Genomic DNA, 16,146 nt, shown 5'->3' with positions numbered 1-16,146 from the left:
AGTGATTTGAACAATGGTTTCTATGAAGCATTTTGCTTCAGTGCAACTTGGAACAAAGCATGAGGTCCTACTGTTTTGCAAAGCAAAATCATCACATTTATAAGAGCAAAGTGACAGTAGTGCTTTACCTCACTCTACTCTGGAACCTCTTTTCAGACTTTTTCTGCAGAGCTCAGTTGATGTGCTTCTATACTAAATTAGGTTTGACAGTGCACAAATCCACAGTGCAAGTCAGAGGTTTAAACCCTACCAACATGTCCTGAAGGTCTTTCAGGCTAGACATGAGAGGATTCTTAAGCTTCCTATGCCCTAAGCACTTTGATAGTGTTGGGCCAGAAGTCCAAGAGAAGTCTTTTCTCACAATATTAGCCCAGTGTTGAAGGCTGCATAAAAGGCTTTATTAAAATGAAGAAGGTGTCCTCTTTATCTCCATGCAGTGAATCACTTTGCTCGAAGTGAAGCTGTGTGCTTCGTATGGGCCTAATAATTACATATCATTAAATGCTAATTACATTATTAATCATACATGGTGACAGTGTTAATATACATATTACAAGAATTACAAGTGCTCGCCTAGAATTGTAAATACATGCACTGGGGAAATTCCTTGATTGTCCCCAAATCTGACTCCAATATTCTGCACTGCATAACATCTATAACCTTGATAGGAAAACCTTATTCACTTCATCTATTACAAGATATTTTACACTGAATCCACAAATAATTTTCCAGCAAATCTATAAATTAGTTCTTAAGTAATGCAGAGGGAAAAAATGTTTAGACTGTATATATAGGAAATGCAAAAAAATGAAATTCTTCTCATATATTACAAGATAGAAGAATAGTTGACCAAAGCCCATTGTTTCTTAAGAAAGATTTAAGGATTGTCTCTATTCTTTTGATATAAAAGTGTGATAATCTCAATTTCCAAGATGTCCTTATTCCCCTAGCTGTCTCTACTCTCAACAGACAAACTCTACTCTTGTAGAACAATTTTAATATTACATCCAGTTTTTGTGTCCAGAAAGCAAGCCCAGAAAGCTGCTTATAATGAGATTTTATCCAGTTCTGTCTTGTGTAGAGTAAATGTTTAAAGAAAAGTTTTCCCCTAATCCAGTGGTGGCGAACCTATGGCACGGGTGCCAGAGGCGGCACTCAAAGCCCTCTCTGTGGGCATGCGCACCATCGCCCCAGTCCTAGGCCTTCAGCTGGGTTTTATAAAACCTTTTCACTTTAGGCCTTCGCCACCATGTGCAAAAAAAAAAAAAAAGGTTCAATCAGTCAATTTCAACTTCTTGCAGGAAAAAAAAGATCTTGCAAAGTTGGAATTGATTGATTGAACTTTTTAGTCCCACCCAGCCTGCCGTTATCACCGCAGCCACGCCCACCCAATGGGCCACACCCAGCCAATGGGCCACACCCAGCTAATGGGCCACACCCACCCGGCACTTGACAATGCATAAGTAGGTTTTGGGTTGCAGTTTGGGCACTCAGTCTCTTAAAGGTTCACCATCACTGCCCTAATCTCATGAATTGCTGTTAGAGCCTTTTTCTACTAGTGAGTTAACCCTTCCCCCAAGCAGCTGGGAGTGCATAAGATGAGAGGAAGCAAACTTTCACCTTCAAGAACACTTATTTTAGCTCAATGTAGATCTGTTGGCAGTGAAAAGTTTCAAGAACTGTATTCCAATCTACATTTTCTCAGGTGAACAATGACACTATAGTGATATTGACTATGAGTCACGCTTTATATAATTGCTTTACTCAACTACAAAAACATTGACAAAAAGTGCAAGCACAATATTCTCACAAATACAATTATCATTATTTGGTGAGAAAAAATTAGCTTGCTAATCTTAATATACACCTTTGGAAAACTGAAAAAAGTACACATACTCACTGCTATTGTTCCTGGCTATTGATTGAAAGATGTACTTTCTACTACCCCTGCATACTTTGGACTATTCATATCTTACATTTCCTAACCACTTTCTTATTGTAATATCTGAAAAAGGCCCCAGAATATATAAGTTGTATGAGTACCAGAACTAAAAATAACTGGTGTAGATTTCCATTACTACTAACAAGCAGAGGTACCAATGAATTTCCATGTTTTTTTCTATCTCCTTAATACATGCAGAATCTCCAGATAAATTCAAACATTGTTCTTTTGTAAAAGATGATGAAAAAACTCTTCCTTCATCTCACTTCAGACTATGCCTAATCTTAGAGCCAAACAACCTACATGGCTGCTGTTTGAAGACTTACTTCAGCATTAGTACAAGATTACAGTTAAGATTCAGCGATAGGTTGGTGCATGCTTAGGAACATTATTATAATTTAGTATGATTAAGTGTGCAAATAAATTAATTTTGGAAGGCAATGGACACTTGAATTTGAAAAAAAAATGGCATTCTATCTTGGTTTTTAAATCCTCAAAATTGTTATTGTAGATTCTTTAATTATGGCTCAATGTTTTCCACATTTTAATGCAGTGAAAATAGTAATATGAAATTGACTTTAATCCAAAGATCTGATTTCTTGCAGGCACAGAATATTTGATGTACACTACAGTACATGCATAAATATTTTGGAAAATTAGCTAATGTACTTTAGTGGAGAAATTACCATTAAATACATATTTCCCCATGCAATCTATTCACTTTATTGAAATGAACAAAAAAAATTGAGAGATCTATGCATCCATTCATATTTAGATCTCTGGTTGAATAATTGAAATTCCTTTGGAAATTTTCAAGCAATATTAAAAAGGTCTTTTGTTCCCTTAATAAATGTATTATTTTGTTCTCATGCAAAACCCATATAGAAGATTTACTGAAAAAAAACCTGATGTTCTATAGTAGTAGGCCTGATTAATGTATTTTAATGATAAAATGATAAAAGATTTATACTCAGCAATGAAAACATTAATGTTTAATAAAATGGCACATCAGCTTTCAAAACTTCTCTCTAATCTGCTAAGGCTCCTTTTCACCACTGAAGTAGCATAAGAACAATATTTGTGGATTGTTTCTCAAATGATTGTTCCAGGACATTCAATCATTTTTGTTAAAGCACCTCTTTGTCACTAAAGGAACAACAAAATCCCAAACAATATTTTTATTGGGTTAATTTGATTTTTGCCTTTTGTGCTGCCAGCTATCAAGATTGTCAAATAAAGCAGATTTGATTCATAAATAATAGTTCCATTATCTCTACCGGGCCACTGGTCAGAGTACCTGAAATTTTAATTCACTTGTTCAGCTAAATTTCATCGTCAGTTCATGGCCATAAAATTCTGTATTGACAAACTTTCAACCAACTTTGACTCTGAGGTATCTAGTCAACATTTTTCTTCGGTGTGGATATTAGTTTATTGAATAAATGGCATCTGTTTTCCTCCACATCACTAGTGGAGTAGGTATTTCCTTTTGACAGCTTTGCACGATTTATGACTTTGCATGCTCTGAAGAAAAATAGTGCTAAGCAAAAAATTCCAATTCATTACCCCTTAGTACTTAATTAAGTTCATACACATTGCACACTATAGGTGAACCCTGAAATGGCTATGACAGCTGCTGAGCCACAAGTTATATTATCTCTCAAAGATAGAATGACTTTTAATTATCTTGACCTCTTTTTTCCCATCTGGTATATCCATATATTTTCCTTCTATTTTGTCCCCCTCCTCCACTTTCCAAGAGATGTACCAAACCTAGATTATATTCTTAGCCATTTTCTCTTATCTGTGTCTTTAGGTACCCAATATTTTTACAAATAATAACACTAACCTACAGCTATTATCTGTATATTTCATATAGCAGCAGATGAATTGCACTGCACAGGTTCCCTGCTAATAACCCTCCACTGCTGAAAAGAGTGTCAGCCTGATAAAACAAAAGCAATGTTGCCTATATAAGCAGATACAGAAGTAAAGAGTGTCCATGTTTTTACCTGTCAGGGTTCTGTGTACAAACATGCATTTGCAAGAGGATCCGCTGGGTGAAAGTCTTAAAGCATTGCCCACATTTCCAAAGATGCCAGTCACTAAACTCAGAATTTAATTGACTTGTTGATGTTGGACTTGCGAGGACTCGTTGGTTTTTTACACTGATCTGGTTAAATCCTGATTCGAGAGAACCCGATTTATCCAGAAGAGAGAAATTCCTGTTACATGGAGTCTGTGGAAAGACTATGGATCGCTGTGGAGGGGCAGAGGGCGGTTTGCTACTTTTGCTAAATGGCTGGAGAGTATCTTGTCTTGACATGGCTTCCATTACAGTTGAAGGAACATTCACTGGGGGGTGGGGGAAGAAAAAGAAAATTCCTGTCATTATAGCACAGCCTTCAGAAATATGAAAAAAAAATATTAGCATAAACACACACCATAATATATTTATCTTTCATTGTATTTACAATAAAGCACTGAATTCTAATTGTAGAGATAAACAGATGAACATTGCAATGAAATTTTCCCTGGTCTACACATGCAATCCTGTATGATGGTCAGGAAGTGGTAAAAAAAAATCCAAAAACAAATCTGAGATTTATATTTCTAGATATTTCCTTATGCCACGAACATCATGTAAGTGGAAGAACAGCAATGCAAAAAAGACTATTTTAGCATTGTGACTGTTTTCTGTTTGCAGACACATTAGAAAAGTGGAAAATCTTATTTACCACAGATGATACATTCCAACTGATTATTTTCAGAATTTTATCACCATTTTCATAATAATGGCAACAAAGTTTAGTTCACTATAAGAATGTGAAATAGTCTTGGATATACCTATCTAATATTTATAGGTGATTTTTTCATTATTTCTCCTTTGCAAATTTTTAAACTCATTATGAAAAATTGATATACAATTAGTAGCAAACAAACAATTTACACAAACATATGAAGAAAAACAATTTATTAGCCAGGCAATTCAATGCAGATGAATAGATGAATAAATCTGGATGGTTTGTATATTTTCTCCAAACAAACACTTTTCAAAGCAGATAGGATGGGTATTGTCCACATCCCTTCCCTTAAATTCTTCTTTGTTTTTAATTTGGTTGTTACACTTTTTAATTGTATGCCACTCAGAATCATTGTTCATGAGATGGAATTTATGTCTGAGTAGACATGAATAAGAGCAATATACTAAATTGTACAGAGAAAGTGAGTAAATGAAATTCAATTTTTCAAGTGTCACAGATGTCTAAAATAATTACAGTTGTTTGCAACTGTGTCTCTGTGTGTAATTGACATATTTCAGAAACCATAAAATTAATTATATATCCAGCAACCAATAATATCAATGACTGCTTACACTTCATATCATGTACTTTCTCATCTGGAACAGAGATGGCAACTCATTCTACCCCCATTTAAATGCACTAGTTCAAAATTTGGAACTATCAAGGTCTAATTATTACATTTTTTAAAAATCATGGTTGCTTATTCATTTACAGAATGCTACTGATACCTATCATACTTTCCAGAGAAGAAGAGGTATCAATGCCACTGATACCTATCATACTTTCCAGAGAAGAAGTTTGTTGTTTAGGAATTTATCATGTGAAATTTGACATATTGCAAAATGGAGAAAGGGGGAGGGGGAATGGATGCAGTATAAACAAAAACAATCAAAACTACAGGCTGAGTTCTGTCTTAAATGCTTGTTTCATGACAGGTTCAGTTACCTACAGGGCATGGGAGCAAATAAAGGTGGACATATTGTTGCATTAGTTTTTATAGTACTCTGTCTCCCCATTATATATCTGTGGATGTTTGATCTAGCATCTGGGACTGTCTATGACGCAGTGGCTAGAAAACATTACAGCTGATGCAAAAATATTTTTTTTACCAGATCCCTCTCTTTTAAATGCAAACCACTCCCATTCAGGTTAAACATAAGACTATATGTTTCTTTATATGCAACAACTGGCAGCACTTTTTTTTTTTAATTTAAGAAGATACAGAACCTGGTGTTTATCAAGAGAAGTATCTGTGTACACAATAGGGATGTGGCACCATTCTCAGGACACACTAACTTTTGTGATAGACTAAATGATAAATTTCCCTGCTGGTCTAATATTTCACAATGATTTATAAGATTGATATTGCTTCATAATGCTCACTAAACTGATGGGTTTTTCAGATCTTAACTAACATCTTAATGGAAAGAAAAGGTATAACCTTTCTATTCATAAAAGTCTTTTTTGTAATCAACTGCTTTTCATGGATTAGTGTGGCAGTACTTAAGTTAATAGTCTTGCAAAACCTCAAGTTAATAGTCTTCAAATACAACAAATGTGTATTATAATTGTAAGTAATAATGCCATGTCTTGTAGTATCATAATATTAGTTCCTGTAGTTAGCACCTTCAAAACAGTTTTTCATATCGAAGGTGGAAAATTCGTATTTGTTGACATGGTTCAATTGATAGGGCAGGGATCTACTTTAATCCAAATACAAATCATTTATGCATAAGATACTATTTTTAGGTAAAGTGACACTTACAGTTCTCATCCTGTGCAATGCACTGCAAAGGGATTCCAAAGAAAGATGTGTAGCTGTCATTATACCACACCAACAACTCAGTGCCTCTGGGAATATCCATGCAAGCTCGGTAGAATATATTTGATCTGGTCATAGAACAAAAGAGAAAGAAAGAATGAATGAGACCCCGGGATATTTTTTTATTAAAGTGCATCCTCCTGATCACCTGAGTGAAAACTTTCTATGAATTCTGGCAGTCCCAGATATCACATGTCTAGCTGACCTGATTCCTCGTAATTGAAACAGTAATCTCGGGACATACACATTAGTATCAATCTGCATCTTAAGGTGAAGATAAATACCAAAGTGATGGGGAAAGCTAATAGATGATGGGTGACAGCTATTACATTGTGATACAACGGCTGCCATAAAGGGCATTTTGAAGTTCAATACCATGTGTGGGTCTCAGCAAGTGGCTGCATGTTGCTAACCACTTGTTTGTCTCATAAAGCAAGTCAAGTTCTGAATTGGCTAATAATAGAATGGGAGACCACTAGGATATCAAAGTCTTTAGGCTAAACAGGGAAATCAAAACAAAATCCCAGAAGGCAGCAATGGCAAAACACTTTGGTTTTGCTAACAAGGAAACTATAGGGATGTTTCCATCTAGTCACCAGAAATCAAACTCAATGTGAAGAAGCTTCATCTTTTCTACTCTGCATAGTCAAAGTGTGTTACTGTATGTATTTTTGAAAATTAAGTATTGTTTCAGGCAATATACTTTTTTAATTTATGGAAGTTGAGTTATAAATAAAGAATTAAATTGTAGCTAGTATCCCTCAAAAGCACGAAAACAAAGCAGAAAGTTATGTAATAGCTAAGATTATTTAAAGATGCCTGATACTAAATAGTGCTCAACATCTTTTTAGGACAATTTTTAAAAATATTTTTAAAACCCATATATTTCAAATATTTTTCCACCTTGCAATGTTTTGCTTACAAATATATTTTAAGTATATAATACCTAACTAGCATACTTGTCCAGTTTTTGAAAGTAATACTAACCCCCTGAAGAGGTCTAATGGAGAAAAATACCATCATGGAAACTCCCAGCTTGCCTGCTGATAGCTTGGCAGATAAAGAGCTTCCACCAGCTGGTGATAGTTGATGTGACATTTCAAAATGAGATATTCCGGGCATAAAAAGGCACCTATTTGGTTTCTTAGCATTCAGTGGCTTAGAACGGATTCTACAGATAATAAATAAGTTACGGTGTCTTTTTTGACAGAGAATCCAGAATAATCTTGCAGGTTTTTAAACGACACTAATATACAGTAGTCAAAACTGAACAACAGATCCATAATTTCTCAGCAAAGTCATTTTTCTGGCATGTCAGAATGTTCCAAGTGTATTTTTACGAAAATAATAGCATCAGTAACAATTATATGCTGGGAAGCTAGTTCCTGTGAATATTTTTGAACATTTTGAAAGTTAACTTTAATGTAATTAACTCAATGGAATTCCTTAACTTTTCTTTGTCTTCTTTGCAGCCTGAATAAAGTTGAACTGTTTTAAGCAAGGCGATGCTGTATGTATTATACATTGAAATTCTTCAAAGTCATTTAAATTCTGCCTTGCTCCATGTGTGCATACAGAGACACATACACACATACATACCCACTCAAAGGAAATCCATCTGCTTGCACCAAGCCATGCTATCACTTCATTGCTTAGCACAACCTGAGATTTGTACAAGTTGAACAGAGGAATGGCCACTAAATTAGAGCTACACAAAGCAGACCTTTCCTGGTAATCCATTTCTTTATTCATTCATACTTCTCTTTATGTATGATTTTATAATGTAGCTAATATAATATTTTCTTAGAAAGAAGCTTGCAAGCTGAAACAATAAGGGGAGGTTATAGACAGTGGTGAAACCAACCTGAAAGTAGGCATTTAGAAGCCAAAAGAAAAATTATCTTGACATTGTAGCTTGTCACTTAAACCAGTTACAGTAACATAAAACATCCTTATATATGATAGATAGCAATTCAATAAATACAAGATGAGTATTCCTTTCTACCTGGAGTAACACCCTGCAGAATGATATAGCCATAGAAGTAAGGAAGGGCCATTTATAACACCACCTCATGTGAAGCATAGATACAAATGGAGTTTTGAAAAAGTTGAATCCGAACTGCTTCCTGCAGTGAAGAATTGCTTAAAGCCTGAAGTCTGAGATAAAAGCTTGCAGGGATGGTAAGCCTTAAATTTAGTCTCTTTGTAAAAAATTGGCCAGAGTGGTGCAATTTGTTTCTTGTGTAACACTGCCGACATAAGGAGAATCCTTAACCACATTTTTCATGGCAGTGAGATATGCACTTGTCAACATATTTTGTCACCGCAAAGTGGCTCTTGGCAACAGGATCATAAAGATCAATAAAAAAAAGTGCAGATTCTCAATATTTTACGAGCAGCTGCAAAAATTTCATTTATCTTGTTACTTTCCTCGCGTACTGCCACCCTGTCTCAGGAGGGCACTGCTGGCTAAGCAGAATGCTTTTTCCCAACCTTCTATGAATATCTGACAAAAACTCAAGCCTTGCTCTCTCTCCTGCCCTCATTCTCTACCCCTCCCACTATTTTCACCCAAGCTGCACATTTTATTAATTCTTTCCACCATTACATAAAAATCAAATTGGGGCAGAGTTATAAATCACCCGCATCTCCTGACTTTGAAAAAAAAATACAGTCTACTTTGTACTTCACCCTTGTAACTTTTCATCTCTCTGTTTGGCTTCACCTAACATAAACACAGCAGCCCAGCAAATGAATGTGCTAAAACCCAATGACACACTTTGGTGCTGAAAGAACTGAACTGTTTTCGAGCAATGGGTGGTCTCTGAGGAGTAGGCCAAAAAAAGAGGGAAAAAAGTGTAAGCATACACCATTCCTTACAAGCTCACAGAGCTTCCAAAACTTGCAGAAATCTCTGCATGTTGAAGTACATCAAAGGGATTTTTCCTCTTTCGGATAATATTTCCTTTGCTGACATGTATTTAGTATTGTGGTTGGATGACTCATAAAGATAGCTTCGTGGCGTCCCAACGCAGTTGAAGCAGAACACATGCCAACAAACATTATTGTCAGCTTCAAAATAAAAACAAAACGTTCAGCTAAGGGTCAATCAATCAAGAGCTCTTTGAAGAAAATTCCATTTAGATATTACAAATCATAACAGAATGAATTTAAACCATCTGACTTTCAGTGAGGAGGACATCCATTTACAATAAAAATTAGATGGATTTTCAGGGTCTAACGTTTTTTTTTTTTATTATTTCTTTACACTTGGATGTAGTCCCTGGTGATAGATGCCAGGTTTTTTTAAAAACTGTTTTTAAAGGCAATGGAAAACAGATCAAGATAGAAAACTCTAAGCAACAATTACAGAATGAACAGGGAGTTATAAGATCTGTTTAATATTGACAGATGTTTAATGGTTTCCCATGGCTGCATTTTAATTTAGAATTTGTCTTTTTGCTTGCAAGTATGCTCAGTTTAAGCTAGTGAATTTGGGGAGAACAGTGCTCCTATGCGACCAACTCTGTCTGCTGACTAGAAGGACTCTTCTACACTCTTCTTAGAAAGAGTAAGCTGAAGTACGACATCATTCATCTCTCTCTCTCTCTTTCTCTCTTTCCTCTAAGAGTATATCAGATGTGACACAGGGTTCTGCATAAGGACAACATATGTTCACAACTGTCTTAGTAGATCAGAAAATATCTCAATTACAAACATACCATCTACACTCCATTGTTTAGGCAAGTTGAGTGGCAGACATGGATGAAGGAATTGCCATCACACTAGCACCATAGCTGATGTGGCATATGGTGCATTGTCATATCCCACAATCTCTCCAATGTGCTTCAACAGTTGTAAATAATGTACTCTTTATGACAACAATGTATTAATTTCCATTTTAGTTTTGCTATGGATTAAATTATTTGTAATCAGTCAAATCAGTCTGAACACAGTGAACAAAAGAAAAAGAATAAACCACGTTAAAAGAAGAGCTGACATTAAAACCTCAGAGAAACAGCCCCCAAGAACTAAAACAATCCAGCCACAGGATAAAACTGTTCAACGTCATCTCCCTACAGAAGGAACTACTCACAGACCAGTCTATGTTTCTATCAACATTTAGGATGAATTCTTCATGAAGGGACCCACACCCTACTTTTACTAATAATGTTATACTGAAACCTTTCTTCTTACAGAAAATGTTTAGTGGCCCAAACTGGCAATGTTATTTTTCTTTAATTTCCTATTATTTACTTTCATGTTTAAGTTGTAAAAAAGAAAGGCCTAATGACCATTGCATTCATGAAAGTTTTCCAGATTGTGAAGTTACTTTTATTCATCTTATTATCTAATCATCTGTGAAAATGAGTTTTTGTCAATACAAAGAAAGTTAAAAGTATATGCTTTTTAACAAAACAAAGCAAAACAAAACAAAGAAGCTAATATAGCAATTGTCAAATTGGCCATGCGATATTGCCATAATGCCTAGTCATGTCAAATCATTGTTTCTGAATTTAAAAGGGAAATCAATCAATCTTTATTATGGTCACAGACCAGCAAATAAAAGCATTAAGACAATAATAATAGTAAAAAGTAAAAGTAAAAGACAGAATAATATATTGTGATTGGTGGTGGATTAACAGTGGGCAGTTAAAATTTGCCTAATTTTACATACAGCATAGCAGAATTTGGCAACATTCAGAGAAACTACTTCATACTGATCTGATAACAGTATGTTAAATAAAAATAAGTGTTTCTCAGATATTTTATTAGATAAGGTGTTATAAATTGAGTCCCTGAGCCTTATAGAAGATGCAGTACAGCTGGACGTGAGCTACACTTTCAATGGCCCCTTGCCCACAGGGGCACAATCTCAGCTCATATGGTAGTTTTTTGTTTTAGCCCCCCAAAACTGCTGTGGGAAGTGCGTTGCAGCACACTAAGGTTAATGCTCTTTGATTTAGGAGACAGTTATTTGATATAAATATCTTGCTGCTTTAAAAGGGGGAGTTTAAAAGGGAAATATTGTTGACTGAAAGTTCATATATCTATTCAGCACATTTACTGGATGATTTTGTTTGCAAATACATCCAGATACAACTTCTCATGTTTGACCTTTATTTCTTAGATAATTATAGCTAATGACCAGGTGCTAGCAGAAGGTGTGTCTACAAAGTTTTCTGTTTTTTCCACAGAGGAACTGATAGTTTTTATTGTGAGTAAAGGCAATTAAGTTCTAAACCTTTCAAGCCTACATGCCATTTGAAAGAACATGTGCTGTACTATGCAGAGCAATGCCCGTGTTCCACAAGCCTTTCTCTCCAAGAATGGATTAGGTCTACACAACTGCACAGAAGAGATACATCCAGAACTATTGTCTGATAAACAAGCCACAAACTTGAATAAACACAGTGGGATTGTTCCTCTCTTCCATTCTCTTTAGTTTGGTTTTGTTGGACACTCAGTGAAGCCACTGGGAAACTTCAAAGGATTAGTTTCTTTACCCCATGAGAGTGTGGCGTCTCTTGCAGATAAGAAAACTCAGACGTAAATGCATTATAGACTTATATTTCTCATCATTAACACATACATTTTTCTAGCCGTTTCCTACAATCATTTTGGAAAATGCAAGCTAAGTTTAATTAGCAGTTGGAACTTAACTGGCAGATGACCTTGAAAGGGAATTAGACAATTTTCCTATCTATCAGTGGACAATACAGCTAAATTCAGAGTTGCTGCTGAGGGACAAAGAATAGGCAAAGGTTACTTGGAATAAGTGCAACTGAACCTTGTAGGGGTTATTTTCAATCAATATGCATATAGTATGTACATTATAAATAAATGAAGTTTTAGTCTAATCTAACGTGGTTCGTAGTCTATTTTTAAGATTGGAGCCTTAAATCTGAATTCCTCTGCCAAATGAAAAGCAGGACAGTTCAATTATGTGGATCAAATTCTATTTTTGCACTGGCCTTGTTTTCTAAACAATTGCAAAATTTTTGCAGGACACAGCCTGATTGCAAGCATGTTTAATGCTTTCTGAAGTTCCTTATGTTAGCTGATATTATGCAATCAGCCAGTTCAGGTGATTGATTATTCTTATACTTACAGAAAATCATCATATGATTTCAGTGCAATTTTTGCCCAAAAGCATTTGCATTCGTTTTTTTAAAAAAATCACTTACCTCTAGATGCAACCTGGTAAGCACAGTTTCTTATCGTAAGAGAATTTACAAAGCCATTTTTTTTTTTGCTGCAGTGAAATACTATTCACATGGCATTTTGTTGTTGTTGTTGTTGCTGCTTGCTGACACATATTTGTTTGACAAAATACGTACTATTGCAAATACATTGAAATATTTGTCGGATAAGCTGAAGTGGAACTTACCTGTATTGGACTACAGTTAAATTTTGTTCCCCACAGTGCCGTGCACATCGAATATATCTCATCCAACTTGACTTACTGGGTTCCCCACCATCAATAAAGTGCTGTAGTGTCCCATCTTGGTCATATATCTGTAAATAGGTCAGAAGTCAAGTCATTAGAATGAATCATCCACAGTCATATTTGCTGTGGCTACGTGCCACTCTCGGAAATTTATTGCAGTGAGATTTCACAGCTTATATAATGCTCTCAGAAATCAGAGGAAACAAATGACAAAATATTTTTCGTGGTAGCAGTCTGTCATGCTTTTCTTATCAGGTTAGTCTTTCCTATATTTAGCATGCTTTTCATGTATCAAAGATGCAGCCATAGTTCCCAAAGAATATTTAACCTATTTTGACAGAGTAAACTTAAATAATGAACTGTCATATAAACACACAAGCGTACACATATGGAATCTGAATGGGAAAGGCTGAACAAGGGTCAGTACTTGCTGAACATTTTGTTGTTGCTGTCGCTTTGCTAAAGTCTTTCCTGTATTTCCCAAGGCAAGTTACAAAATGTTAAAGAATAAGGCGGACAACGAGGAGAAGTCATCCTGGGAGAAATGTATGACATTCCTTCATACCATCCAACTGAAGAAATGATATTAATAACTGAAACACTGAGGATTCAAACTTAAACAGGACACTTTGAAAAAAAATGACATTTTTTTTACATTGAGTTGGAGAACGTTCATAAGCATTAATTCCTGAAGATGAATTTAGCAAAATTATTTACAACTTCAATGATAGAAAGAAGCCTTAGAAAAGTTAGATTGTTTCCTTTCACTTAGCATTATCCTGACTCTCAGACAAAAAAAAAAAATATCCAGCTCTATTTCTAGATAAAGCTTATTGAACAGTGTACAAATTCTGCACATATATTCTACATGGAGTTATTTTCCGAGAAGGTGGGAACCTGTTTAGAAAAAAAATATCTTTTAAAAAAATGTATGTTCTTCATGTTGATAGGAAAATCATAGTCAAGGGTCTAGTATTATTACTTAAACTTTAAAGATTGTTAAATAATATTGTGAATGTTTAATACTTTCTTTTGGTGGCATTAGTTACATAGCTTTTTGGTTCCATGGAGAATTAGAAAGACAAGACCTAACTGAAAACAAAGCAAAGAGACTTTTTAGGGTCCATAGTTCCTGCTTCAAACTAACTGAAGTATACTTATGCTAAAGTAAGATAAAAATAAAACTTTATCTTTATTTTAAGTTATCTCACCTGTTTAGAATAAATTGTGAGTTGATATATTCAAATTACTGCAGAACTGCTAATTATTACCATTGTTAACAACAGGGTTCCCCAGCACTCAAATGTATGTGAAAATACGTATCAGTATGTGAAAATATATTTAATAATTGTATTATGTTGATATGAAAAAAAAGAATTAACTGAAAATCAAAGCCTCTAGGAATTGAGGGGCAAAATGATTGAGTCATAGTTTAACTCTCAAAGCCCCTAAAGGTTATTTACAATTTAAAAGCTTTAAAACAATATTACAAATGTATTTTGTCAATATTTAAAGAATTCAGCTGTAGTAACTAACAATTATTACTTCAAGAATCCAAAGCAGCTCCCTCAAGTCTTGTCACCAAGAATTCTATAAAAACGAATTATTTTTATTTTACTATAATATTTATGATCTATAAAATACTGTACACACAAAAAGATTGTCTACATACACAAAGTACTTGTCCAAGCTAATTCAATGGAAAATATTTAACTTATGTCAATACTATTTTAAAAGGATTCAGTAATTTCCCATACATAAGTTTACAGAAATGTGTCATAAAGGAATAAAATAAAAATATTGAAATGTTATGGAATAAATGCAGATTCTAAAGTGTGTAAGACCTGGACAAAAAAGAACATTGAACATATTTACAAATACATCATTAGTATAGCACAGAGCAATTTAGGGCAGCAAAGAAATGTTATTATCTTATACCTAAAAAAAGGAAAAAAAAACAATAATGAAACTTCTATTTACCAGAGTAAGTATAACAGACTTTACATGGAACATGTAAAAATTCCATTTACACCATTTTATACCATTGGTATACCAATATCATCATGCAATGCAAATTACAGTAATGGTATAGTTTCACATTTAAACAAGGTTGATAAATAAATAAAAATTTCCTCACAAGTAGGCTATTAAATATTTCACTGTATTATTTTAGCCAGAAATAGGATACAATTGTACACACTATCTCTTGACCCAGTTGAACATAATAGGTTTTATTTCCTAAATACAAATGCATAGGATTGTGCTCTTAACAAAGTAATTAAACTTTTGTTTTAACAAAATAATGTCAGAGTGCAGTAATAATTTATAGAGAATTGTTCACTCTTTTTTGCTGATACCAGGAATTAATATTAATTAATATTAATTAATGATGAATTAATTAATAAAACTTTCAGAGTATAAAAATCCTATTTATTTATGGTGTTCAATTATAGCTCAAATAATTCCATAGAAAGTGTTGCATTTTTGTCTGAATTGAAACAAGGCTAGGAATAAAATATTTGGGGTAATATATATGAATTTCTATATTAAACTATATATGAGTGATCTGATCATAAAGGGCAATATTACATGACTGTGTCACTTAGCAACAACAGTCCCGGCAGTTCTGGTTGCTGTTGTTAAGCAAGGTCTTCACATGATTATGATATCTGATTTTCAACTAGGTTCCCTGTTGGATCGCGCAGGCAGTAAGACACGAGTCGAGTGACAGTCAGCTCTTGGTTTATTGGCAAGGCATAAAGTAAATCCGGACTGGCTCTCTGGGCCAGGGGAGCCCTCTTTTATGGGATTCCCCTGGCTTGTAATCACACAATTCCATTGGCTGGCAAGACCCTATTGCTAGTTAGCCAACCAGCAACGGGCATGAAACTGTATGCAGATGGAGAAGGGCAATCACCCTTAATGGGTGATCAATGGTGAAGGGCAATCACCCTTAATGGGCGATCAATGGTGAAAGGCAATCACCCTTAATGGGTGATCAGGATATGCATAGGGGATTAAGGGGGGGGGAATACAAAGAACACAACACCCCTCCCCTCAAAGTTCTTGCTATCGTCCTTGGTGAATAGTGGTTACATAGTCCTTCAGATATGTGGGAGGCCGATGC

At 34.8% G+C, this 16,146-nt stretch overlaps 1 protein-coding gene across 1 annotated transcript in view; it reads right to left on the bottom strand.

The window, feature by feature from the left end:
• The window catches only part of PRDM6 (PR/SET domain 6), a 98,298-nt gene that overhangs the window by 17,262 nt on the left and 64,890 nt on the right, over positions 1 to 16,146 (bottom strand). The window contains exons 3-5 of the mRNA XM_015821840.1: positions 12,960 to 13,087; positions 6,512 to 6,636; positions 3,955 to 4,297 (exon numbers count right to left, since the gene is read on the bottom strand). Of these exons, the coding sequence (XP_015677326.1) occupies positions 3,955 to 4,297; positions 6,512 to 6,636; positions 12,960 to 13,087 (596 nt within the window). The remainder of the gene's footprint in view (positions 1 to 3,954; positions 4,298 to 6,511; positions 6,637 to 12,959; positions 13,088 to 16,146) is intronic.

The sequence above is a fragment of the Protobothrops mucrosquamatus genome, unplaced genomic scaffold (assembly GCF_001527695.2).
Source record: "Protobothrops mucrosquamatus isolate PMUCROS unplaced genomic scaffold, P.Mucros_1.0 scaffold1407, whole genome shotgun sequence".
NCBI classification, from domain to species: domain Eukaryota; kingdom Metazoa; phylum Chordata; class Lepidosauria; order Squamata; family Viperidae; genus Protobothrops; species Protobothrops mucrosquamatus.
The sequence above is the reverse complement of the archived record's forward strand: the minus strand, read 5'-3'. Positions and strand labels throughout refer to the sequence as shown.